Source organism: Abramis brama (assembly GCF_963993115.1).
Source record: "Abramis brama genome assembly, chromosome: 8".
NCBI classification, from domain to species: Eukaryota; Metazoa; Chordata; class Actinopteri; order Cypriniformes; family Leuciscidae; genus Abramis; species Abramis brama.
Genome location: NC_139970.1, coordinates 43045452 through 43073276, shown reverse-complemented (window position 1 = coordinate 43073276; position 27825 = coordinate 43045452). Strand labels below are relative to the sequence as shown.

At 39.2% G+C, this 27825-nt stretch overlaps 2 protein-coding genes and 1 long non-coding RNA gene across 4 annotated transcripts in view; 1 reads left to right on the top strand and 2 right to left on the bottom strand.

Moving 5' to 3' along the window:
* LOC311088178 (E3 ubiquitin-protein ligase SH3RF3-like) overlaps positions 1-1639 on the bottom strand; it is a 129552-nt gene extending 127913 nt beyond the window's left edge. Inside the window, exon 1 of the mRNA XM_084121903.1 lies at positions 1181-1639. Coding sequence (XP_083978029.1) covers positions 1181-1534 — 354 coding nt within the window. The 5' untranslated portion in view covers positions 1535-1639. The remainder of the gene's footprint in view (positions 1-1180) is intronic.
* A 9053-nt stretch (positions 1640-10692) lies between these two features.
* The window catches only part of edar (ectodysplasin A receptor), a 57331-nt gene continuing 40198 nt past the window's right edge, over positions 10693-27825 (top strand). The window contains exon 1 of one of the 2 annotated variants that reach the window (XM_084123424.1): positions 10693-10982. The gene's annotated coding sequence lies outside the window, so the exon portion shown is untranslated. Of the gene's footprint in view, positions 10983-27523; positions 27618-27825 lie in introns of those variants that run through there. The other variant, XM_084123423.1, reaches the window with a different exon arrangement.
* On the bottom strand, positions 19650-21910 carry LOC311088246. The gene is made up of 2 exons (XR_014607475.1): positions 21590-21910; positions 19650-20209 (listed from the first exon to the last, which is right to left on the bottom strand). It is a non-coding gene; the product is annotated as an uncharacterized lncRNA (long non-coding RNA).

Sequence of the window (27825 nt, the reverse complement as noted above, 5' to 3'; positions counted from 1 at the left end):
TAATAATAATAATAAAACTTATTTTAGATCCATAATGTTAATGTATAATAGCAGTGTATAAATTTGGTGTTTATTAAAGATAGCTTTCTTTTAAATTTTAGGATGGGGGTCCCTGACATCATAAGTATGATCATATTTAGGGGTCCATTGCATCTAAAAAGATAGAAAACACCAGCAACAGCTACATATTATACTTGCACTGTATCTACATTCCCCATGTATTTTATTAAGGTACTCCAATAACCTTGGTTTCATTTAGACAATCATTTTATACAGTGTAGTTTAGTTTCTCAGTCCAAGTACTGAAGCTTCTGGAAAACAAACACTCGTCCTGTAACAGCACGTGCGATTCACTCAATCAATCAAAACTTTATTATAGACTCAGGGTCTGACCCACACCTGACCCAACATATAAAACAACAACAGTAACAAAAAATAAATAAAAATACATCAATGCGTTACAAAAATACAAAAGTAGTGTTTCCACTTTTCTCATCTCATCGCCATTCATCTACATCACAGAACGAACCAATCAGAACCGCGCAAACCTTGACGGGAGCTGCGCGAGGCAAAAGATTGAAAACACCTGCATGTATCTATAGCAACATGCAGATACACACATTATACTTGCACTGTATCTACATTCACCATGTATTTTCTTAAAGTGCTCCAATAACCTTGTTTTCATTTAGAAAATCATATTTCTAAAGTGTAGTTACTCAATCCAAGTAGCATTTACTACTGAAGCTTCTGGCAAACAAACACTGGACCTGTAACAGCGCGAGCTTCACTCAATCAATCAATCAAATCAAAACTTTATTACAGACTCAGGGTCCAATTTTTAAAACACACCCAACATATATATATAAATAAAATGCGTTACAAAAATACAAAAGTACCAGTGTTTTCCACAATTTCTCATCTCATCAACATCACAACACGAATCAATCAGAACCGCGCAAACCTTGACAGGGGAGCTGCGCGTGACACTGTATCTACATTCCCCATGGATTTTCTTAAGGTACTCCTTAACCTTGGTCTCATTTAGAAAATAATTTTTCACAGTGTAGTTACTCAATGCAAGTACTGAAGCTTCTGGCAAACACACTCGACCTGCAACAGCACGTGCGCTTCACCCATCATCAACAGCACAGCACGAATCAATCAGAACCGCACAAACCTTGACCGGGGAGTTGCGTGTGGAGACGGGCAGGTCCCGCACAGTTGTGCCCGGGGGAGACGCCGATACTCCGGCCGCGCATCCCGCGAGCCCCGTCCTCCCTCCCCCGTTCCTCGGGCGCTGTTTAATCCCGTCCAGTAAGCGGACCAGCAGAATATTGGCCGGTAGATCGTCGACCGCGGAGTCCACTAGGATGCGGCACTCCGGGCAGCGCAGCTCGTGTCTGGAGCTCACGATGTTCTCGAGGCATCGGCGGCAGAAGGTGTGCTGACAGGGCAGGACTTTAGCGCTCGTGTCCAGGCGCTCCAGACACACCGAACACTCCAGCAGATCCAGCAGTGACGACTCGTCCATGTTTGCATGCAGTGCATGTGGTTATATTAATGCACGGAGAACGGGTTAAGACATACCGACGGAGCGCTGGGAAGCGCGAGCGAGCGCGTCTGCTGCTGCTCCGTCTCTTTCTTCCTCTCTCTCTCTCTCTCTCTCTCTCTCTCTCTCTCTCTCTCGCTTTCTCTCTCTCTCACACACACACACACACAGCTGTGAGGAATAGTGAGGTCACGCACGCACGCGCTATCAAGCGCGAGGTTCAAACTCGCGTCATCATTAGGGCTGTTTGCCTGCAATACTGTCGAATGAACTTGATTTGTGCTCCAAATTCCTCAAATCACACTGCGGTTTTACTGAGGGATCAGACGCAGCATTTCACCTGCTCGACCAGAAAACAGCTGAAAAATAAAATCACGTTGAAGGAGGGACACAGAGCCATATCTGGGCACTTAGCAACGCCCTAGCAACGTTGCTATGCATTGCAACAACCTAAGTATGCAATAACAATCGGCATTTCTTTTTTGTGAAATTACTTAAATTATTTAAAAGGATTGTTCAGTTAAAACTGGAAATTCTGTCATTAATTACTCATCTCATGTCGTTACATCGTTATATCAACTCAAACATCACTTATGGTTTACAGAAGCTCAAGCATGTTCGCTTTACATGCGAGAAACAATAAGGTTCATTCTCTGTTTCGCAGCACGTTTGAGCTTCAGCAATGAACAAAAGATGTAAGAGCCAATGAGGTTCATTCTCATGTTACGCAGAACGTTTGAGCTTCTGTAAGAACCAATGAGGTTCATTCTCATGTTACACAGAACGTTTGAGCTTCTGTAAGAGCCAATGAGGTTCATTCTCATGTTACGCAGAACGTTTGAGCTTCTGTAAGAACCAATGAGGTTCATTCTCATGTTACGCAAAACGTTTGAGCTTCAGCAAGAACCAATAAGGTTCATTCTCGTGTTACGCAGAACGTTTGAGCTTCAGCAAGAACAAAAGATGTTCATTCTCGTGTTACGCAGAACGTTTGAGCTTCAGCAAGAACCAATGCGGTTAATTCTTGTGTTACACAGAACGTTTGGGCTTCTGTAAGAACCAATGAGGTTCATTCTCGTGTTACGCAGAACGTTTGGGCTTCTGTAAGAACCAATGAGGTTCATTCTCATGTTAGACAAAATGTTTGAGCTTCTGTAAGAACCAATGAGGTTAATTCTCATGTTACGCAGAACGTTTGAGCTTCTGTAAGAACCAATGAGGTTCATTCTTGTGTTACGCAGAACGTTTGAGCTTCAGCAAGAGCCAATGAGGTTCATTCTCATGTTACACAGAACGTTTGAGCTTCTGTAAGAACCAATGAGGTTCATTCTCGTGTTACGCAGAACGTTTGGGCTTCTGTAAGAACCAATGAGGTTCATTCTCATGTTAGACAAAATGTTTGAGCTTCTGTAAGAACCAATGAGGTTAATTCTCATGTTACGCAGAACGTTTGAGCTTCTGTAAGAACCAATGAGGTTCATTCTCATGTTACGCAGAACGTTTGAGCTTCTGTAAGAACCAATGAGGTTCATTCTCATGTTACGCAGAACGTTTGAGCTTCAGCAAGAACCAATGAGGTTAATTTGCGTCTTACACAGAACGTTTGAGCTTCTGTAAGAGCCAATGAGGTTCATTCTCATGTTACGCAGAACATTTGAGCTTCAGTAAGAACCAATGAGGTTCATTCTCATGTTACAAAGCACGTTTTAGCTTCAGCAAGAACAAAAGATGTTCATTCTCATGTTACGCAGAACGTTTGAGCTTCTGTAAGAACCAATGAGGTTCATTCTCATGTTACACAGAACGTTTGAGCTTCTGTAAGAGCCAATGAGGTTCATTCTCATGTTACGCAGAACGTTTGAGCTTCTGTAAGAACCAATGAGGTTCATTCTCATGTTACGCAGAACGTTTGAGCTTCAGCAAGAACCAATGAGGTTAATTTGCGTCTTACGCAGATCATTTCAGCTTCTGTAAGAGCCATTGAGGTTAATTTGCGTGTTACGCAGAACGTTTGAGCTTCTGTAAGAGCCAATGAGGATCATTCTCGTGTTACGCAGAACGTTTGGGCTTCTGTAAAAACCAATGAGGTTCATTTGCGTGTTACGCAGAACGTTTGAGCTTCTGTAAGAACCAATGAGGTTAATTTGCGTGTTACGCAGAATGTTTGGGCTTCTGTAAGAACCAATGAGGTTAATTTGCGTGTTACGCAGAACGTTTGGGCTTCTGTAAGAGCCAATGAGGATCATTCTCGTGTTACGCAGAACGTTTGGGCTTCTGTAAGAACCAATGAGGTTAATTTGCGTGTTACGCAGAACGTTTGGGCTTCTGTAAGAACCAATTAGGTTCATTTGCGTGTTACGCAGAACGTTTGGGCTCCTGTAAGAACCAATGAGGTTAATTTGCATGTTACGCAGAACGTTTGGGCTTCTGTAAGAACCAATGAGGTTCATTCTCATGTTACGCAGAACGTTTGAGCTTCTGCAAGAACCAATGAGGTTCATTTGCGTGTTACGCAGAACGTTTGGGCTTCTGTAAGAACCAATGAGGTTCATTCTCGTGTTACGCAGAACGTTTGGGCTTCTGTAAGAACCAATGAGGTTAATTTGCGTGTTACGCAGAACGTTTGGGCTTCTGTAAGAACCAATGAGGATCATTCTCGTGTTACGCAGAACGTTTGGGCTTCTGTAAGAACCAATGAGGTTAATTTGCGTGTTACGCAGAACGTTTGGGCTTCTGTAAGAACCAATTAGGTTAATTTGCGTGTTACGCAGAACGTTTGGGCTTCTGTAAGAACCAATGAGGTTCATTCTCATGTTACGCAGAACGTTTGGGCTTCTGTAAAAACCAATGAGGTTAATTTGCCTGTTACGCAGAACGTTTGAGCTTCTGTAAGAGCCAATGAGGATCATTCTTGTGTTACGCAGAACGTTTGGGCTTCTGTAAGAACCAATGAGGTTAATTTGCGTGTTACGCAGAACGTTTGGGCTTCTGTAAGAACCAATTAGGTTCATTTGCGTGTTACGCAGAACGTTTGGGCTTCTGTAAGAACCAATGAGGTTCATTCTCATGTTACGCAGAACGTTTGGGCTTCTGTAAAAACCAATGAGGTTGATTTGCCTGTTACGCAGAACGTTTGAGCTTCTGTAAGAGCCAATGAGGATCATTCTTGTGTTACGCAAAACGTTTGGGCTTCTGTAAGAACCAATGAGGTTAATTTGCGTGTTACGCAGAATGTTTGAGCTTCTGTAAGAACCAATGAGGTTCATTCTCATGTTACGCAGAACATTTGGGCTTCAGCAAGAACCAATGAGGTTAATTTGCGTGTTACGCAGAACGTTTGGGCTTCTGTAAGAACCAATGAGGTTCATTCTCATGTTACGCAGAACGTTTGAGCTTCTGCAAGAACCAATGAGGTTAATTTGCGTGTTACGCAGAACGTTTGGGCTTCAGCAAGAACCAATGAGGTTAATTTGCGTGTTACGCAGAACGTTTGAGCTTCAGCAAGAACCAATGAGGTTAATTTGCGTGTTACGCAGAACGTTTGGGCTTCTGTAAGAACCAATGAGGTTCATTCTCATGTTACGCAGAACGTTTGAGCTTCTGCAAGAACCAATGAGGTTAATTTGCGTGTTACGCAGAACGTTTGGGCTTCTGTAAGAACCAATGAGGATCATTCTCGTGTTACGCAGAACGTTTGAGCTTCTGTAAGAACCAATGAGGATCATTCTCGTGTTACGCAGAACGTTTGAGCTTCTGTAAGAGCCAATGAGGATCATTCTCGTGTTACGCAGAACGTTTGAGCTTCTGTAAGAACCAATGAGGTTCATTCTCGTGCGTCAAGCAGGTTTGGTTGAGCTTTGGTTTGCTGATCAATGTTTAAATGTGAATAAAATCCTAAATTCAATCTGTTAATCATATAAACTGGTCGAGTCTCTTCAGAAAATTTTGACTTACCCGCTCAATTCATATTAATTAGTTTTACGATCTCTTTATGAACTTTTTGAAGCGTCAAAGTGGTAGTTGCGTAGCTGTCAATGGAGGGACAGAAATCTCTCAGATTTCATCGAAAAGATCTTCATTTGTGTTTCAAAGATGAACGAAGGTTTTACGGGTTTGGAACAACATGAGTGTGAGTAATTACTGACAGAATGATAATTAAGTAAACTAACCCTTTAATGTTAAATGAGTAATGTAGTCATGATTCTGCGAATAGAATGTGTTATTTATTTGACCCAAATTTACCATCGTTTCGGTGTGTTTTGCATTGCATGTCCCATTATCATGATATTCAGGAAATCATAACATCCAGTTATAAATGATTTGGTGTCCCTCAACTTTGCAACAGTTAACTTATAAACTTTATACACTAATAAATCATCATCATTTGCATATTTGTATTCTGTGGGCTGGAAAATGTGTGCACTGTATTATTGTTTTAAAACATGTTTAATTGGATTTGAGTTGGAACAAAATCTGTGAAATTTTATTATAGCCTTATTAATATTTCTAAAAATGTCTTGAGATCTTGAAACGATCACAATGGCAGCCTTTATTGTAAAAAAATAAATCTGGATTTGTTATAATTTGTCTGACACGATTAGTGTTTATAAGCTAAAGCACCAGTATTTGACTAAGATTAACTAAATATTACACTTGCATTTGACTGAATAGCACATTTATTATTTTAAGTTCTGCTTCACTCCAACTGAAGAATGACTCTTTTAATGCACAATGAAGTTCAAAAACAACAACAGGTGTGTCCAAATGTTAAAAGCTTTATATTAAACTAAAACAACATGCCACGCAGACCAGTTTCACAGGTTAGCAGTAAAGCATGACGGATTTTACAACCATGATTTATTTAGATAAGAAGCTAAAATCACCTTGTTGTAAACCTGAAGAGTATAGGTGCTGTTATAAATTATCTTGCAATCAATAAATGTATCGCTATTTGTTTCTTTCCCGTTACTGTAGCGCCACCTGCTGGTTATAGTTCATAACTCAACTCAGTTAAATCACTGTTTATAATCCTGAAAACGTTTGATAGATGTGAGTAACCGCATATCAGATCACAGTGTGAGAATAAACAGTTTAATGGCGCATGTATGATTTTAAATGGCAAATTGGCGCCATCTGTTGAACTTTTACAGAAATTACACTAGGATTACATTAAGAATAAAATAACAGGAGTAAAGAATAAAGAAAAAGTTACACTTTATGTTCAAAATAAAGGTTCCTCAATAGTTCCATGAACATCCATTGAACCACAATTGCTTTGTATAGTAGAAAAGGGTTGTTTAGATGTTTAAAATGTTCTTCACAAATGAAAAATGTTTTGTTCACTGAAAGGTTCCGAAAATGATCCTTCAATTGCATTACTGCAACCCCCTCCCGCCTTTTGAAACCTTTATTTTCAAGGGTGTATTCACGTTTAAAATTCATTTATCATCTTGTAAGTTGCCTGAGAATGTTCTCTTTGTGTGTGAACATCTGAGAGTAAATACAGCACACCCATACAGTCAGAGGAGGTGCTGTACGTGTCCAGTCCTGCCCGTTTCACACACACTGTGTGTTTGCTGCCAGCGAGTCACTCGGGGAAATGTTGCACACATTAGGCCTGTGAACAGAAGATGATGTCACTTCCTCTCTCATTCTGACCACCCATGAAGAACAGAAAGCTACTGAAGGTTTGAGCATCAAAGAAAGCCTCCTGTATCTCTGTCCATCCAGACTCTCAGTCTGATCCTCAGCACACAGTCTGAAGCGTTTACTGCTCGCATTCGCAATCACTCACGTTCGTTATGCTTGAGGTTTGGGTTGCATTCGGCTTGCTTGCTTAGCTGGAGTTTGAAAGACAGTAACATTATCAGTTTGACTGCCACTATCAAACAAATCTTGACATTGAATAATGACATTATTTTGTCCTGTAGTCCTTTCATAACTGACGAAGTTTGCAACATTGAACTGAATTGAGCTGAATAATTGTATTTTTAGTCAAGTTAAGTCAAGTCACCTTTATTTATATAGCGCTTTTTACAATACAGATTGTTTCAAAGCAGCTTTACAGAGATAACAGGAAAATAATGCAACAAAGTTTGTTTCCAGAAGAAAATAGTGTCACAGTCCAGCTTAAGTAAGTTCAGTGATGGTTCATTTTTGTTTTAAAAAAGTTATTAATTTAGTTCATTTATATATATAAACAGCCGCTCTGGAGTAAACCGTGATGTCATCGTCCAGCTCAGTTGAGTTCTTGTATAATAGTGTCAATGCAGGCAGATCAATAATATTGTTGAATATTAATATTAATATTAAATGTTAAATTTAATGTCCCCAACTAAGCAAGCCAAAAGCCAATGGCAACAAAGGTGGAGAAACAATATTTCTTACATAAAGGTACAGATGACCTACATTATTTGAAGTAGGTTAGCTGATGCTGCGATTTCCATGGCAACCATTCTTTGCACCCCTGCGGTGAAGTTGTTACCGAGTGACAGTCGCCAAAACATTAGCACATCATCAGTGTCATGATGCTCATCTTTAACTGTGTCATGATGATAATACAGAAAATACAGTAATTGAAGAAGATTCTGATGATCTGCAAAACATTAACTCTCATTAGTTAAGTAAGGGATAATGTACATCCAGCCGGTTGTTATCTCAGAATAAACCCTGACAGGGTGATCAGGATCCGACGCGAAGCGGATGTACATTATCCCGCTTATTACACGGCTACTTGCCACATCAGTAAATAATTAAACACGAAATATTCATCTGAGTTGAAATATTTTATTAGCTCTTTAAAGGCAAAGCTTCGCGGCAAGAGCAGTTTCAGCAGCAAGATCAAACTAGACGGACATTTAAGAGATACGGTATACAGTCATACCACTTATTACACAGCATTTCAACACATTAATAATTATGGAGATAAGAGATATTGATTTCAGATTAAACTGTTTTAAAATCGTACCTGTTTGTATCTTATAATCCAACAGTGTACAAAACAATAGTCACAAAATGGCCGCCGCTGCGTTTGTATGAAACAAGAGAGACTACACAAAATATTGATTCGACTGAGTTTTAATATTTTATTAGCTCACCAATTGCAAAACTTCCAGCAAGAAAAAGTGTTCCTATCGAGTGTATAGCCAGAGCCCGTCTACGGAGAGCCTGGCCACTCCCTATTAAGTCCTATTGTACCGAGTTTTGGCTGTAGTTCCACCAGAGCTCCACTGGGGGCGATCGCCCATGAGTGCAGAATGAATGGGAGTCTATGGGGCTAGACGGCTAAATTTGTCTCTTTCACCCGATTGCCGTTGAGAAATCTCAGATTTGATTGTAGGTTTTGCAAGTTCAACATGGGTTACAGGTCAAAAGTTGAATGAACGAGTACTTATGTCCTTTCGATTTCTTACAGGTTGAGTTGTTGTTGCCCATAACACGCTAGGATTCTGCTAATGAACGCTGATGAAGGACTGATTACGACCAGAGATGCCGCTTGATGGTCTTTTAAAACAACAAAACAAAAACTCTTCTAGCACGTGTGTTTCCCTGTGTCAGCTGTGTTGTCGATGCCTCGAGAGAAACGTCATTGACATTTTAAAAGACTTTTTAAAGCAAATAAATCTCCTTTCGAATACAACATTCAAATTACTAGACAAAAAATTATATCCTGAGAAAAGTGGATTTTGAGGGGTATAGCGCCATAGACCTCCATTCATTCTGCACTCGTCCTGTGAGCGCCCTCATGTGGAGCCAGAGTGGAACTGCAACCAGTTCAGAAGCTGGAAGTTTCCTGAGAGTGGAAGTTCTCCCCTTATTAGACGTTCTCTGGTATAGCGCTGCTGACTTCAGTGACCCGGATGAGCCTGTGTTTCTGTTGTTATCTGGGAATAATATACCGGCGCGATTGACCAATCAGAATCAGGTATTCCACAGAGCCGTGTAATAAAAATTAATAATTGTGGTGGATATTGGTTTTTCATTAATCCAGAGTGGATAATTGCAGACAGCAAAGCAAATTTCAAAGTCGCTTTTTTTCTGCACATGAATGAAGGGGAAAGGATCGGAGAAAGAAAGCGGTCACTTCCTCTCACGCGGGGAAAGTACGTGTTTCTCTCACACCTGTTTCAGAATCTCCTATCAATGAATAAACAAGTCAATAAATTATCCTGCCATCTATATGTCTGTAAACAAATTCCTGGATGGAATAGTTGGTAGAACATCATACATCTCTTGCACATCAACATCAAAATAATTACACAGTTCTTTTATGTGTTCTAATCAGAGTCAGAGAAACAGAAAAGAGTTTGATCTCACTTTGATCTTTCCTTTCTAATATATATATATATATACACAGTATATGTTAGTGCTGTCAAATCAACGGACCTCAATTAATCGCATCAAACAAAAAAGTTTGTTTATATAATATATGTGTACACATACATTAGGCCTATATATATATACATACATACTGTAAATGTGTGTGTGTATGTACAGACATAAAAATACAAACTTTTATGTCAGATGCTATTAACTGCGGTTAATGCGATTTGACAGCACTAATATATATATATATATATACACTAATGCTAATGGGCCTAAATTTAAGATTTATGTGTTTGAATTGCATATTTGTCAGTCATGCATAAATGAAACGGGTCAGATTTCAGCACTCGTAGAAATCTTGGCATCATTTATTATTAACTATTTGTATCTATTTAATTTTTTTGTAAATAATTATATTTTCAAAATGCATGTATTCACAATTAATTTCATTCTAAAAAGTATGAACGTGGTTAAAAGAAGAACAAGCTATATTAATTTAGTTACATGGTATGAAACTGATACAAATTGGATTTACTGATGATATACTGATGATTTGTGTGGTTATTGTGTATTTAAAACACATTCCTTTTATTAGTTCTATTACAGATATTTTACGTGTTTCATTTATGTATGACTGACAATATGCACCACATTAATTGGTTTATGTTGGAAATGCATGGGAATTTTACATGCATTACAAATGCATAAATCCTCCATTTGGGCACAGGTGTGTGTGTGTGTGTGTGTGTGTGTGTGTGTGTGTTCGTTCGGTCTGAGCCGCAGGACGGCAGCAGTGAGCTCCAGCTTCAGTCAGTACCTGTCTCAGGTTCATTCTGGGCGGAGAGCATCTGAACCTCACTCGAGGTGGAGCCACACACACACACACACACACACACACCGAGAGAAACGAGCCTGAAGCGCTTTAAGAGGAGACGGGCGGTCACATGCACGCGCTCGAGTGATCTGATTCACTGTAATGATCTGATCTCAGTCCAGATCTCTGCTTCAGACCTGTCCTGAGAGTGTCCCAGAGCAGATCGTCCTGAAGAAGAGTGTGTGTGTGTGTTGTGCTGAAGCTCTGAAGAAGATCCTGGTCTTCCTGCAGGTAAGGCGCGCGCTTCAGGAATGCGCGAGGGAAATTCCTGTTTCCGTGAGATGCGCGCAGACCGTTAGAGACTTCTGCTCATCAAACATGTTTACAGCATTAGTGTGTGTGTTTATCTGGTCTAATCTGGCGGCTGGTGTTTATTATGCATGTGCTCTGAGTGGAATATGCAACAGTGGTTTTCATTTGTTACGTGTACAATGATCGTACTGGATGTTCACTGTTGCTCTTTCACATGCATCCCGGTGTGTGTGATGTTTTAAACGGGTGTGTGAAGCACTCGCTCAGGGAATGGTTCGACTGTACCGTGCGGACATGAGATGTGTGCGTGTGTGTGTGTGTGTGAGGGAAACTCCTGCATGTGGATCAGGAGACATGCACTTGCATGCACGCGCTTCTGATGTCTATGTGACTTTGAACTGAAGGAGGAAATAAATCCGAGACGAGAAAGAGACAAATGTTGTTAGGGGGAAAAAAGCAAAAGTATCACAAAAATGCGATGATCATAACGGCGCCAGCAGAATGAAAACCAATCAAATGAGCGCGCGCGCTGAGGGAATAATTCATTAACGACAGGAACTCTGCTAACGTTATTGTTAAAGTTATGGACAAACATTGTTTTATGAACAAACGTTCGTTCAAAGTTATATGGTCTCAAAACGTTAGCACAAAAAAACATTATTTATACATCGTTAATGGAACTTTTTAGTTGGATGTTCGTCTAGCATTTTTAAATGTTACTACTTGTTTCAGAACGTTCATAGAACATTCTAAACTAACATTCCCATAATGTTTACAAAATTCTAAAATGGAATGTTCGCATAACCAAGAAAAAAAATTGTTCTTATAGCAGATTCATGTCAGATTATGTATTTTATTGCTCTACTATATTGTTTTTTTATTATAATTGCATCAATAATCCCTCTCCCTCTTGGTTTTCTTAATAAAACCGTACAATTTATATTCGTAATAATTACTTTGGAGCTCAAATGCACTTGTAATATATTCTGAGAGAGCCTAAACTTATTATCCGCATACTGAATCATTTGTAGAACCTGTATTTCCATAAACCTCCGTAGATCAAGTCCAGAAATCATAAAAAAGTTTATACGTGTTTATCATATCTCTGTTCAATTTGCAATGTGTGATAATTATTACCACAATATTTTGCAACATAATATAATAATGATGAGCAAAAAAGACGATCTTTCTTTTGAATCAAATTTTTATTGGTTGAAAGTCATCAGGTCATTTTTGTATTTATTTCTTAAAGTCGTTTTCATCATTATGTATCATTTATGTATCCTAAATGCAGACAATTAAATAATATTTTAATCATTTTGCATAATTTGACCATTACAGCTTGAATTTTAATTTCATTCGGACATGGGTAAAAAACCTAAATGAAATCTAAAAAAAAGTTTCCAAGATGATCTTAATGTGACCTTAGTTTTAAATTAAAACAATCCCTAGGGCATAAAAGTGCCTGAAGTTGAGGAAACATTAAATGCAGAAGGTCAAAGGTCAGGTCACAGGTCACATCATTATGGAAAACAAATGTTTAGTGGAGGTTTATGATTCTCTCATTGATATATGAATTGATATGCAGTAGTATCTGTAACGATCACGCTCATAATATCTATAGTACATTTAATATTCAGTTGATTGGCTGTAAACAGAGAAGAGTGTGTGTGTAGTTACAACATCTGCCAGCAGGGCTTACACCACATCCAGTTAAAGTTGACATGAAACAGAATCTGAGAACAAGAACAAATGTTTGATTTTGTCTGTGGGGAATTGATTGGCTGGTTGTGGTTTGCTATTGGTGGATCTCATGAGAGTGATTTTTATGATTTTAACAGATTTTACCTGGACAGTTTGCGCATGGGTTTAGACAGACAGAACATACATACACACACACACACACACACACACACACATACTCGGTTTTACTATCTTTGTGGGGACTCTCCATAGACGTAATGGTTTTTATACTGTACAAACTGTATATTCTGTCTCCTTACACTAAACCTACTCATCACACACACACACACACACACACACTAACCCGACCACTAAACCTACCCAACACACACACACACACACACGCACTAACCCGACCCTTAAACCTACCCATCACACACACACACACACACACACACACTAACCCGACCACTAAACCTACCCAACACACACACACACACACACACTAACCCGACCCTTAAACCTACTCATCACACACACACACACACTAACCCGACCACTAAACCTACCCAACACACACACACACACACACACACTAACCCGACCCTTAAACCTACCCATCACACACACACACACACACACACACACACACTAACCCAACCACTAAACCTACCCAACACACACATACACATACACACACACACACACACACTAACCCGACCCCTAAACCTACCCATCACACACACACATTTGGTCCCCACAGTGTAATATAAACCTGTACACACTCTCTCTCTCACACACACACACACACACTCACACACACACACACACACACACACACTCTCCCACACACACACACACACTCTCACACACACACTCACTCTCCTACACACACACACACACTCACACACACACACACACACTCACTCTCCTACACACACACACACACACTCTCCCACACACACACACACACACACACACACACACACACACCAGTGCCTGAGGGAGGATATACGTTTATGCATAAGCAAACTTTGAGCAGGCACAAGCATCAGTGCGGAGAAACGAATGATTGATGAGTGTGTGTGTGTGTGTGTGTGTGTCACGTCGTCTGAGGAATCAAAGGCTGCGGTCGCATGAAAAGACAACACAGACCTTCAGCTGCTGCTCTCCTGTATTTGCTCTGCTTTCATAGAAAAGCTGTAATTAAAATCATCAAAGCTGGAGAGTGTTTGTGTTTCCCAGTAAAGCCAGGATTCAGACAGTCACAGAACCAGAGCGGAAAAACACGGGCTTTGTGCTGCTGTCGAGCTCAGTCGAGCAGAACGTGCGGATCCAGGCCTTTCAGGACGCCTCAACACATCGATTATCAGCCTTTCTGGATCTGCTCTCAAATGACAGATCGTACATTTTTAATCAGTATTTTTTTTACATACAGTGCATGCATAAAATAGAGATTAGGGACTGTGGCTCCTTCCTTTGATCAAAAACTCCATTACCCATAATGCACTCTGCTGATCCGACTGTCTGTGGATAGGAATACGTTTTGTAGTTTTAACAAAAACGCATCTTTTTGCGTCATCCAGCAGACGTTTTCTGACAGATCACCGTGAGGTGCCGGTTACATGAAGAAAGAGTTTAAACATTTACACACACTGGCTAAATCTGCAAATATTATCTGACAATATATATAATTCACCATCTACATAGCTGACCAGGTTTACATGTCACTGCAAGTTGTATTCTGTATATAATCTAGATGTTTTGAACGTTCAAAAAACATTCAGAAATACCATTTTCATAACTTAACTTAATAAGGTTTCATAAGTTAACATTAGTAAACTACATTAGTTAAAACAAACTAATAATGAACTGAACTTATACAGAATTTATGAATCTTTGTTAATGTTAATTTCAACATTTACTAATACGTTATTAAAATCAAAGGTTGTATTTGTTAACATTAGTTAATGCACTGTGAACTAACATGAACAAACAATTAACGACTGTATTTTTATTAACTAACATTAACAGATTAACTAATACAGTAACAAATGCATTGCTCATTGTCAGTTCATGTTAGTTAATACATTAATACTGATTTTAATAATGGATTAGTAAATGTTGAAATCAACATTAACAAAGATTAATAAATGCTTTAGAAGTGCAGTTCATTATTAGTTCATGTTAACTAATGTAAACTAATGAACCTTATTGTAAAGTGTTACCGTTAGTTCTTAGTATATATTTTAGTTATCTGTGTTGGAGCCGTTATTTTTGGACTCAGTTAAACGGGATGCTCGAGTCTACAGTAGCCATTCTTGTCGTTTTGTTTGGATTTGTCTCCTATAGCATAACTGCGAGTGCTTGACATCTGAAATAGAAGATTATAGTTTTTCCCAGCTTTCATGTTTGGGATGAAACCCGAGCATCAGCTCATCCTCGTCTGCGTGCAGGATCACATCCTCTCCTCTATACGCTCTATAGGAGCTGCTGACTTTGAAATCAACTTTTCACCCTGGACGCCGTGACCCGCAGGCACGGATCTGAAGGAGTGACGCTGGATCAAACGCTTCTGACTCCAGCACAGCAGATTACTGACCTGAGACGAGCCTTGATGTCTGAAGCTTCTGCCGCTCGCTGTTCACAGACTGAGGTTTAAACGCTGTCCGGTTTCTAGGGTGTTGCTAAACATTTACCAGAAAGACACAGATAGATTCATGGCAGGTTAATGCAGGTTAGGTGTGTGTGTGTCTGTGTGTGTGTGTGTGTTTACATCTGAACTATTTTAATATTACATTTAATATTACACTTCAAAAAATTATTTTCTGATTCAGTATTATTGTCTAAACATTCTTAAATCAAGATGCGTTCACTTTAGAAGCAAAATGACTTAGGATATTAAGTCTTGTCTTGATTAAATATTTTGATAATATTTAATCAAAATTAAAGGGACGGTTCGGAGTAAAATCAACCGAGGGCCCTTTGCTCCATGACCTCGAGCCAAACACCCCCCAGAAGCCTTTATTCCCTTGGTTGAACATTATTAAAGTTAGAGCTTATTTAGAGATATCAAACGGATGGCTTAGTGCAGGCGCTAATGGATCCAAGGCTGTATCTGGTAAATTACCGCACTAATAATGCCCAGAATGGCACCAAACTTCTACAGTCGTACAAATAGGTTCTGTACTCATAAAACGAGGCACTGGAAAGTTTGTAAGTACATCAGGAGTTTATTTAAATAACACTTGCCTGACGGCTAATGCTACCGCTAACCCGGACGTCGACGTCACTTCAGTGATTTGGGAAAAGCCCGTAAAAGTCCTGCAGAAAGCGATCATAAGGATGTAGTGTAACGATGCCCAGTTCCAGGAATGCACTAATATTTTGTTGGTAGTACCAGTTTATAACAATTATTAGTTAACAATAAGTTGTCAACTCTTCTGAAAAAATAATAATTCGTCGTTACAATCCTTATGATCACTTTCTGCAGGACTTTTACGGGCTTTTCCCAAATCACTGAAGTGACGTCGACGTCCGGGTTAGCGGTAGCATTAGCCGTCAGGCAAGTGTTATTGAAATAAACTCCTGATGTACTTACAAACTTTCCAATGCCTCGTTTTTTAACTTTAATAATGTTCAACCAAGGGAATAAAGGCTTCTGGGGGGTGTTTGGCTCGAGGTCATGGAGCAAAGGACCCTAGGTTGATTTTACTCCGAACCGTCCCTTTAAGTGAGTTGCTAGTGGAGTTTTTCCCTATTTTTCCAGACGCCACTGGCAGATATTTTGTCTTGTTTTAAGCTTAAACTCACTTAAATTTGATGCATTTTTTCATATAACTAGATATATGAGTAATATCTCAAATGTAAATTATCAGTAAATGTATCTTGATTTAAGAATGTTAGATATTTGTAATGGAAAACAAGTGGATAATGTTTTGCAGAGTTAAACTCGATGTCTGAATGTCTCCACAGTGAAAAGAACTGGTGTAGAGAGCGAAGGCTATGATGTTTGTCCTCAGAGTTAAGGTCGACTTTACTAGAACCACAACAACGCCAACCATTCTGAACTAAGACTGATGCCAGGAAGACTAGAATCCTGCTTTACTGCACTTTGATCATTTAATTCCCATTGGAAATGGAAGAACTGGGAACGAGGCCAAATGAAGTCCGTTTCCCATTTCCTCACTGATTAGTGCCGTTTGAGAAGCAATTTCCTAATCTGACAACAGATATCAGTGCAGACGAATTACAAGCCGCTTGTGTTCAGTGTCACAGAGCCTGATGTGTGTTGTCTGAAGGAGACGCCAGCAGAACCAGTCAGAACCAGTCTGCAGATTTGAGTTGACTGATTTCAGAAATTGCATAGTAAACTCAAAGCTTCAGAATTTGATTCAATCCATTGGGATTTTTAATGATTTTAGAACACATCTGCTCTATACTATACGGTCTAAATGGTTTTTAAAACTGGAATCGGTGTGTCCCAAATCGTAGCATGTCGAAATGAGTATTCCAAAGGGTACACGGATGGGCAGATCCAAAATTTTCACATTTTTTAAATGTTACTACTAGTTTCGGAATGTTCAGAGAACGTTCAAAAGTATCATTCCCATAATGTTACTTTTGAAAAATGGAATGTTCAACGTCTCAATTTTTTTAAAAAACATTTTTTTAAAAACCTGGACATTTTGAATGTTCCGAGAACAGTCCGAAAAAAAACGGTTTTATAACGTAATAAGAACATTAGCGAAACGTTCTTTGAACAAACATAGAAAATGAGTGAGGCGTTCTAGACGGGCCATAGAAGAACCATTTTTAGTTTCCCAAAGAACCTTTCAATGAGCAGTTCTTAAAATAATTTTTAAAATTCTAAGTGTGAAGAACATTTTAACTATCTGAAGAACCTTTTTCCACTTTAAAGAACCTTAGTGGTTCCATGGATGTTAAAGGTTCTTCATGTAACCATTGATGTCAATAAATAACCTTTATTGTGCAGAAGAAACATGTTTGGTTCCCCAGAGAACTTTTCACTGAAAGGTTCTTAAAATAACCTTGTTTTCTTAGTGTGAAGAACATTTTTATAATCCAAAGAAGCTTTTGTGTAATGGAACGGTTCTATGGATGTTAAAGGTTCTTCACGGTTCTTCCAATAAAGAAACTTTATTTTTTAAGGGCAGTTCTTAAAAGAACATTTGGTACCACTTTATTTTACAGTGTCCTTGTTACATAGGTTACATGTACTTACCATAGTACTATGAGTAAATTATGCATAATTACATGCAACTAACCCTCAACCAAATCCTAATCCTACCCTAACCCTATAGTAAGTATATGTTGTTAATTATTATTACTCAATACTTAAATATATAATTACACTGTAACAATGACACCTTAAAATTAAGTCTAACCGAACATTTTAATCATTTAAAGAACCTTTTTAAACTATAAAGAACTTTCATGAATTTTCAAGAACCATCAATAACAATAAAGAACCTTTATTTTCGAGAGTGTAATGGCTAGTATTGTCCTCAACCTATTGCGCTTCGGATGAGGATTTGATTAGAACTACAAACACGAATAAAAAGCGTTAAAAAACTACAAACATGGCGGAAGTGTAAGATTGATGGGTAAGTAGAGAGGTTTAGATAAAAGGGTTTGAGTGGTTAATAATCAGAATCTTACCTGATGAAAATTATATTTAATCTGCAAAAACTTTGTAAACTTATAAAGATACATTTGTTCATTAACTTTTAAATGCAAACACATGCAGAGAGTTTTCAGCATTGCAGATCAGCGTACTTCATTTCTATAATTGGGCGTTTGTGGGCGTAAAGTGTGAGTTGTTGTGTTCTGAATGACTTGTCTGCTAGTGTTTTAAAATCTGTTTAGATGTGTAAAGTCGTGTAGTGTATTCCAGCCTTTAGTCAGGATGAGAGACGAGAAGGTTAAATCTGTGAGCACTAACCCTGAGATTTGTGTTGATCTGAAGATGTGTGTGAAGCGTTGGATGGAGAGAGCGGCACAACACACAGATCAACTGAGAGGATTCCTTCCGCCGCTTCCGTTTTGATATAAACATCAGGAACGGTAATCCTGTGAGCTTTGCTTCTGAGAGACGGGGCTTTCCCGCAAACTCCCATGAGAGTCGCTGTTGACATTAAAGCTCTTTGTGTGTGTCTGTTCATCCTCACAGACCTCACAGAAACCGTCATTCATCTTCAGTTATTAAACACAAGTGCAGTTCAGTTTAACACAGAGAACCATGGAACCCAGCTAACAGCGAACGTCCTCGCAAAACGTTCCCTCAAAGTAGGCTAATGCGTTCTTCCAGTAATGTTAATAGAATGTTCGTTCATTTTTTAAATGTTTCAAAAGTAACATTCCCAGGATCTTTGCAAAATGATTAATTGAAATGTTCGCTTATAACATTTGGATCTGGATATTTTGATCGATCAGAGAACTTTCAGAAATAGCGTTAATGGGAATGTAAACAAAATTATTTTACAACATACATACGTCGTCATACAAAACGTTAAACATCTATACATCAATCATTCATGGAACTTTTTGTTTTAGTTGGACGTTCATCTAACATTTTTTAAATGTTACTACTTGTTTCGGAATGTTCAAAAGTAACATTCCCATAATGTTCCCAGTCAGCAAATTACCTTTGGCAAAGATGTGGGCCAGATAAACAGCTGAGCTGTGGCCCAGATTAGTTTGTGTTTGCCGGCCCAGATATGGCCCACATCTCCTTTGCCAGAACTGAACCAAAGGACTGCCATAACTCCACCAAGCATGAGCCAAATACTACAATTTCATGTGGCCCATATGTGGGCCTGGTATGCAACTTTAGTATGGTTGAGTTCTGTTAAAATCTAACGGCCCTTATGTGGCCCACATGCAGCTGACAGTATTTAAAGTCTTATTAACTCACAGGTAAATTAAACACTCAACAACAAATGCACTCAAAACTATTTATTTTGACAAGCATTTAAATAATTACAGCTAAAGTGTTGTACTTAATTACAGCAGTATTCAGTTGAAAACATTTCATAAAAATAAATATAATTACAGCAAGAGTTGAATAATAACAGTAGTATTCAGTTGAAAACATTTATCAAAATAAATATAATTACAGCAACAGAGTTGAATTTAATAATTACAGTAGTATTCAGTTGAAAACATTTAAGAATACATAATTACAGCTACTCAGTTGTACTTATTTTAAGTAGAATTCAGTTGAAAACATTTAAGAATACAAATTAATAATATAAATAGCATTCAAAGCTAATTTTTTACACCAAAGTTCAAAACACTCGATCAAAGCGTGTATTAATGTTATGTTTAATTAGTCCAATGAGAGTAATACAAATAAATCACAGTTGGTAAAGAGAACTTTAAAGAGAAATTGAGAAAGTTAAAGCAAACTTGAAAGGTAAAGAGTTGAGAAGTGTGTTGATGTGCAGAGAAGTCTCCAATGTGTTGACCTTTTCCAGTAAGGGGATTCTGCCTGACTGCACCTGCAATAAAGAAGAATTTAAATAATGTTAGCAGCAATACAACCTGGAAGCTAGAGCTGCAGGATAATAAAAAAAATAATTAATGTAAATATCCTTTAATATTTTAATTGCAATTATTAACAAATTAAACACCTCTGAATTACCAGTGTATGAAAGTTTTTTCCAGTAAATTTTCAAAAGGAATTGCAAATTGTATTTTTCAATATGTGGGCAAGAATTATACCGTAATTCCTTATGACAAATTATTTCAATTTTTAGAATACTTTTGCACCAACAACCGGTTAAAATTTACAGCACTGCATGTATTCTGCTTCTTTTTAAAAAAAAAGACATGCACACTCTAATGTAAAAACACACCAACACAGATAGCATTAATGTCATGTTTTAGTCCAAAGACAGAGTCTACAAAAATAAGTGTTTTTACTAACACAAAATAAACTCAAGACAATCTGCAATGATGCGAGACAATTTGGAAGCAGAAACACACAAACAATAATGGGCCAAGTACTGAATGCAAGGAGGAACATAAAGGGTTAGTTTGCCCAAAAATGAAAATTCTATCTGTAATTACCCTCAAGTTTTTCCAACTTCTGGGTTGTACGTCAGAGCATAGACTCACTATTGGCCGACGCTGGTCATGTGTGGGATGCTGGCCAATCGTGAGCCTACGTTCTGACGTACAACACAGAAGCGCTGTGCTGTTACACTACGTTGAATAAAGTCTTTATTTTAGCTTGTTTTGCGCACAATTTTTTTTTTTTTAATAAATAATTTATTTTCGACACTTGATAAACTTAAGGTTCAGCCATTGTATTCTTGGACTATTTTAACAATGTCTTTACTAACTTTCTGGGCTGGCAAGTTTCAATAACAGAGAAGCCTATGGAGGAGTGAGACAGCTCTCAGATTTCATCATATAAATCTTAATTTGTGTTCCGAAGATGAACGAAGGTCTTACGGGGGTGGAACAACATGGGTGAGTAATTACTGACAGAATTTTCATTTTTGGGTAAACTAACCTTTTAAATACACAGTGATAATGAACTAAATACAGATAGTTGTAGGCATGCGCTGGTATGAGACTTTGACAGAATGATAATCTTATATTGTGATTACAGCTTTAAAATGTATAATTGAAACGATATGATTCGCAATATATAAAAAATAACTTTCTTTAAAAACAAAACATAAAACTTCTAAATAAAAAATGCAGTCACTTAAGTGAGCCACGGATGTGATCAGGTAATGACAAAAAAAGTTGTTTGGTTCGATACTGAGATAACAGAAATAAAAATACAATGTTCTGTAAAGCGGTTTTGAAAAGTTGTGTATTGTGCAAAGTGCTATACAAATAAAAGTGACTTCTAAAAAAGGTCTCACCAATGACAACTTCCTTTACGACCAGGCGTTGGACACCAATCTTCCCATTGACTTCTCTCCAATTCTTAACGTGCCACAGCAGTTGTAAAAGTGTCTTTCAGCACTCTCCACACGATGTTATCCAGGTCAAAGCCACCAACCAGACCCAGATAGGAAATCTGATAGGAAAAAAAAAACATTGTGTAAGTGGTTGAAATATGCATTTAAATAGACCACCCTAAAATGAAAGTGCTTTTATATTCAAAAATGAACTATAAACTATTACTTACTCCATCTGAAACCATATTTTCTAGGTTTTTAATATGGAAATTATTGTCATTGCCCCACCCATACCGCACATTAGGGCTGGGTGACAGTATACCATAGCATGGTATATAATCTCTATCGTGAGAAATTAGAGTAATTATAAAAATGTCCTGCCTCTTCCAAGCTTTATAATGGCAGTGAATGGGTGCTCAATTAATTGATAGTTAACAGAAATACAGCAATTCATTGTTTGTTCATGTTAGTTCACAGTGCATACTAAAGTTAACAAGTACAATTTTTTATATTGAATGTGTTAGTAAATGTTGAAATTAACATTAACACATATTAATATATGCAGTAGAAGTGCAGTTCATTATTAGTTCATGTTAATGTTCAGGTATTGTATTGAAAGTCATAATTTTGGTATTGTGACTTGACACTAATAGCCTAACGTTAACATTACAACTTTAATTTTAAAGAGGGAAAAGTCATGAGAAAAAGTCTTGGTTGAATATCATTTCAGAGTTAAATAAAGATACATACAATAATGCACACGTATTAATGTGTTTATTCTTGGCATTTTTATATTATTATGATTAGTTGAATGATTGTGAACACAAATTAGGATTTAGGTTTTTTGACAAACAGTAACACCAACATTGGACCGCGTCGCCTTCACGTTAATTCACAAATAGGCTACTACATATGATAGGGTGACCATATTCCAGGACATGTCCGGCCGGGATTTCGAGATCGCCCAAAATATCCGGGATACGGCTTTTGCTTTCTTGTCGCCATATTCATTTTGTTTACATGCACACCTTTTGATTCAGTAGGACTGAATTAATTCCGATTGGTGAATCTGAATGTAGTGTTTACATGAACATTAAACAAGTGATCGGTTGATGTGCGTTTTAGCATTGCTAAGAAAATTCCTGTGTTTTCGTCTTGATCGGGATCCGTGTGAAGCAGAATGCATGACCTGCAAAGCTGTCACGTACGTGTCAGTGTCAAATATGTAATAATGTAAACATAATGAATGGTGACTGTAGAAAGCAAAAGCCGAATCCCGGGCATTTTGGGCGATCTCGAAATCCTGGCCAGACATGTCCTGGTTAAACAGGACGTATGGTCACCCTAACATATGACAAACTATACTATTTTATTGTGTACGACAGTGAGCTGTTGATTTATAAACAAAAACATCTTAATTTAAAACGACAAACCAGCGAACTGCTATAGCCGAAGTTAACGGTTAAGTTACATTAAACTTATTGTAAGTTATAGCAGTAAACTGAGGAAAATATTAGCTAGTTCAACCCCTTCCTCGATGAAACGAATAACTAAACGCATAATAACATGCAATATTGACACATAATGCTGCATATTTCATTTATATGACTTTAAAATGCCAAAACATCACTTACCTGAATGTACACAGTCGTGAGGAAAGCAGAGTAAACGGCGTCAGCTGCCCAGCGTCGCAGTCAAACTCGCGCCGTAGTCTCACTCCACCAATAGGAGGGAAGATGCAGAGCAACCTGAGGTGTGGAACGGCGGATGTTTGCCGCACTTGATTTCAGGATTCCTGTGTTTTTCCACGTATAAGCCAAATGTTTACCACAAGTCGGTGTTTCTCACTGTGTGCCATAGCTCAACCACATATGGTCCTCATGTGTTCGTTGTTATCTGGGCCATATACCTCAATATCAGTTGTGAACCAAGACAGCATTTCCCGCAGATTTTAAAGTTATGGCAAAACAAATATGGCTACGATATGGCCCATATCTGTTCAGCCATGCCACATCTAGGCCATATGTGCCAGATAATACCCACATGTGGCCCAAATGTAATTGCTATCTGGGTTACTTTTGAAAAATAGAATGTTCCCTTAATGTTTGAATAACCAAGAAAATATTCTTCCCAGGACCTTCCCTGATGACGTAGGTTTGAGGACTTGGGTTGGGAAACGCTTAACCACTCCCCTCAAACCGTTACGGTACGTTCACACGGGGCGTCAGCGTCAACGCTTCCCATTGACTTTGAATGGGTGACGTCAAGCGTTGCCGAAAAGAATTGTGGATCCGTCGGCGGCGCTTCACTGGCGTTGCTCGCGGCAGAAGTTGAGAATTTTTCAACTTCTGCCGCGAGCAACGCCAGTGAAGCGCCGCCGATGGAAGCGTCAGCCAATCAGATCGCTCTATGCAAATACAGTAGCTAGGCGGCAGCCAATCACGTTCATCCTGTTCAAGAGCAGCAAACTGAGGATAAATTTTAAAATGGAGGAGAAACTAATTATTGCGGTGGGCAATCACCCGGTCCTTTATGACCATTGAATGACAATGAAGCTTGTTGTTGAGTTCCTGTCTAATTTCATTGGCTGACGCTGCTATGACCATGGCGTCAGTGCCAAACTTCAGCCACGCCTTCCGTCAAGCGTTGACGCTGACGACCCGTGTGAACGTACCGTTACGGCGCTGATCCACTTGTCCGTGCGACACTTCTGTCGCGCCGCGCTCCACTATATTCCTATGGGTGACGTCAAGCGACTTTGTCGCACCCGCAAAGCATTCCGGGAAGGCGGCGCTTCATTTGAAAAAATGCTGCGCGTCAAAAAGCTGGCCGATGCCCATCTTTATGCAAATGAATTCCGTTAAACGCGGCGCGTCTATCCAATAGAAGTAGAGCATATGGAGACGGAGGGAAGTCTCTCGCAGGTCCTCTGTTCTAATACGCTACATTTCCCGCTCGGTCAAAACCACGCCCATAGCGGTAAACACCCTCAACGTACCAATGTGGGGAGGCGTCGCGACACCACGCGACAGTCGTGTCGGACAAGTGGATCAGCGCCGTTAGTCTGTTATGAGCGAGAGATGGAGAGGAGGAGCGCTAGAGTAAAACCCTGCCCTCTGTTCAATCTTCCTTTTCACTGGGAAATACGTCACAACACTGGAGAAAAGTCGTTTGCAACTTCCGGTTCACGCGGACTTTAAACGTTCCGAGAACATTCGGAAATAATATTGTTATAAATGTTCCTTCAAAAATGTTAATAGAATGTTCATTCATTTTTTAAATGTTTCAGAACATTCAGAGAACATTCAAAAAATGATCAAATGGAATGTTCGCTTAAAATTTGCATAACCAAAAAAACGCTCTGGATCGATCAGAGAACTTTCAGAAATAGCGTTAATGGGAATGTAAACAAAATTATTTTACAACATATATTTGTTAGCTGAACTGGTCTTTGAAAGTTTTCGCAAAACGTTAAACATTTAGAATTCATTCCTGGAACTTTTTGTTGTTGTTGGAACGTTCATCTTACATTTTTTAAATGTTACTACTTGTTTCAGAATGTTCAAAAGTAACATTCCCAAGTTACTTTTGAAAAATGGAATGTTCCCTTAATGTTTGAATAACCAAGAAAACATTATTTAAACGTTCCGAGAACATTCAGAAATAACGGTTTCATAACTTAATAAGAACATTAGCAAAACTTTCTTAGGTCATTAGAGGTTGTTAAACAAGGGAGTCGTTTTGGACGGGCCGTTCGGCATAATAATATCCTCGTCTTCACCCTTCCCCTAGGAACAGATATTTCAGGGCTGTTAATGATAAGGATAATGATACTCTGTGTATTTATCTTAGATTATGTGGTCGTTATAAGATTAATAACCCGGGGCGGCGAGTCTGCGGTCGACTTTCAAACAGAGGCAAGTCCGGGCAGCGTCCGTGAGCGCGCCTGTGTTCGGAGCGAGTGCATTCCAGCCCGGCGTGTGGAGAGAAAAGCACTGGATCTGGATTCTGATGAAAGTGTCTTGGGCGTGTGTGTGTTTGTGTGTGTGTTTGTTCTGTCAGATAATGAGCTGGGGCTTCAGAGGCACAGTCATTTGGCACTCGCTTCGTTTCCTGCAAAAATAACGTGGTCGTCTTCTCTCCGTCTCCTGTAAGTCCTGTGATGAAGCGCAGAGCCGAGGGGTTTGTCGGAGACGAGTTTAGGTTGTTTTGAGCTCATCGGAGGAAGTGCCTCGTGCGGTTACGGCAAATATTCCACAGTTAGGAAAGTTTTTAAGACAGTTGTCCATTTGCAGATTGATTCCCCCTAAATAAACACATGGCTCTAGTGCTCTAGCAACCTGATAAAAACTGTTTATTCTGCTTGAAAATAGTCCTCATTTTCAGTGAGAATTAAAGAAGAGTGTCATTTTAGTATTGTTATGACCCAGTCTGCTCTGATTGGTCAGATGGCTCAGTCTGTTGTGATTGGTCTACTCTGCTCTGATTGGTCAGATGGCTCAGTCTGTTGTGATTGGTCTACTCTTCTCTGATTGGTCAGATGGCCCAGTCTGTTGTGATTGGTCTACTCTGCTCTGATTGGTCAGATGGCCCAGTTTGTTGTGATTGGTCTACTCTGCTCTGATTGGTCAGATGGCTCAGTCTGTTGTGATTGGTCTACTCTTCTCTGATTGGTCAGATGGCCCAGTCTGTTGTGATTGGTCTACTCTGCTCTGATTGGTCAGATGGCTCAGTCTGTTGTGATTGGTCTACTGTGCTCTGATTGGTCAGATGACCCAGTCTGTTGTGATTAGACTACTGTGCTCTGATTGGTCAGATGGCCCAGTTTGTTGTGATTGGTCTACTCTGCTCTGATTGGTCAGATGGCTCAGTCTGTTGTGATTGGTCTACTCTGCTCTGATTGGTCAGATGGCTCAGTCTGTTGTGATTGGTCTACTCTTCTCTGATTGGTCAGATGGCTCAGTCTGTTGTGATTAGACTACTGTGCTCTGATTGGTCAGATGACCCAGTCTGTTGTGATTGGTCTACTCTTCTCTGATTGGTCAGATGGCCCAGTTTGTTGTGATTGGTCTACTCTGCTCTGATTGGTCAGATGGCTCAGTCTGTTGTGATTGGTCTACTCTGCTCTGATTGGTCAGATGGCTCAGTCTGTTGTGATTGGTCTACTTTTCTCTGATTGGTCAGATGACCCAGTCTGTTGTGATTGGTCTACTCTGCTCTGATTGGTCAGATGGCTCAGTCTGTTGTGATTGGTCTACTCTTCTCTGATTGGTCAGATGGCTCAGTCTGTTGTGATTGGTCTACTCTTCTCTGATTGGTCAGATGGCTCAGTCTGTTGTGATTAGACTACTGTGCTCTGATTGGTCAGATGACCCAGTCTGTTGTGATTGGTCTACTCTTCTCTGATTGGTCAGATGGCCCAGTTTGTTGTGATTGGTCTACTCTGCTCTGATTGGTCAGATGGCTCAGTCTGTTGTGATTGGTCTACTCTGCTCTGATTGGTCAGATGGCTCAGTCTGTTGTGATTGGTCTACTTTTCTCTGATTGGTCAGATGACCCAGTCTGTTGTGATTGGTCTACTCTGCTCTGATTGGTCAGATGGCTCAGTCTGTTGTGATTGGTCTACTCTTCTCTGATTGGTCAGATGACCCGGTGTTACCATATTTTCCTATTACTTAACACTATTTAAAAAATAAATAAATACAATTTTAGTGAAAAATGACACTGGTGTATCAACCTTACAGCAGAACTGTGTCTATCTTTAATAAGCCCGTATGATATATGATCAGCTTCCTGCTGATATTTATAACGATGCAGTGTGTGTCTTTGTTATCTCAAGTGAACTGCACACACGTGATCTTATCAGCTCTAGCTGAATCTGCCTCTCTGTGTGTTCACGTGTGTTTTCTCCTGCTCTCCCGCATGCAGCGAGGCATCATGGGGGCTGAAGTGAGTGAAAGCGAAGCGTTTGAGCTCTGTACTGATGCAGGTGAGTTCAGATGACAGCGGCGCCCCTGTAAAACACAGTAAACTTCTAAACGGTTCACCAAACCATGAGATATTAGTGCAGTGAACGGGCGACTGTCATACATTACAGCAGCGGGTCTCCACCTTTAACATCACTAACAAAACAAAACATTTTCATTTTTGACCAAAAATAGCATTCGAATTTTTGGTTTGCCCAGATTCATTTTATC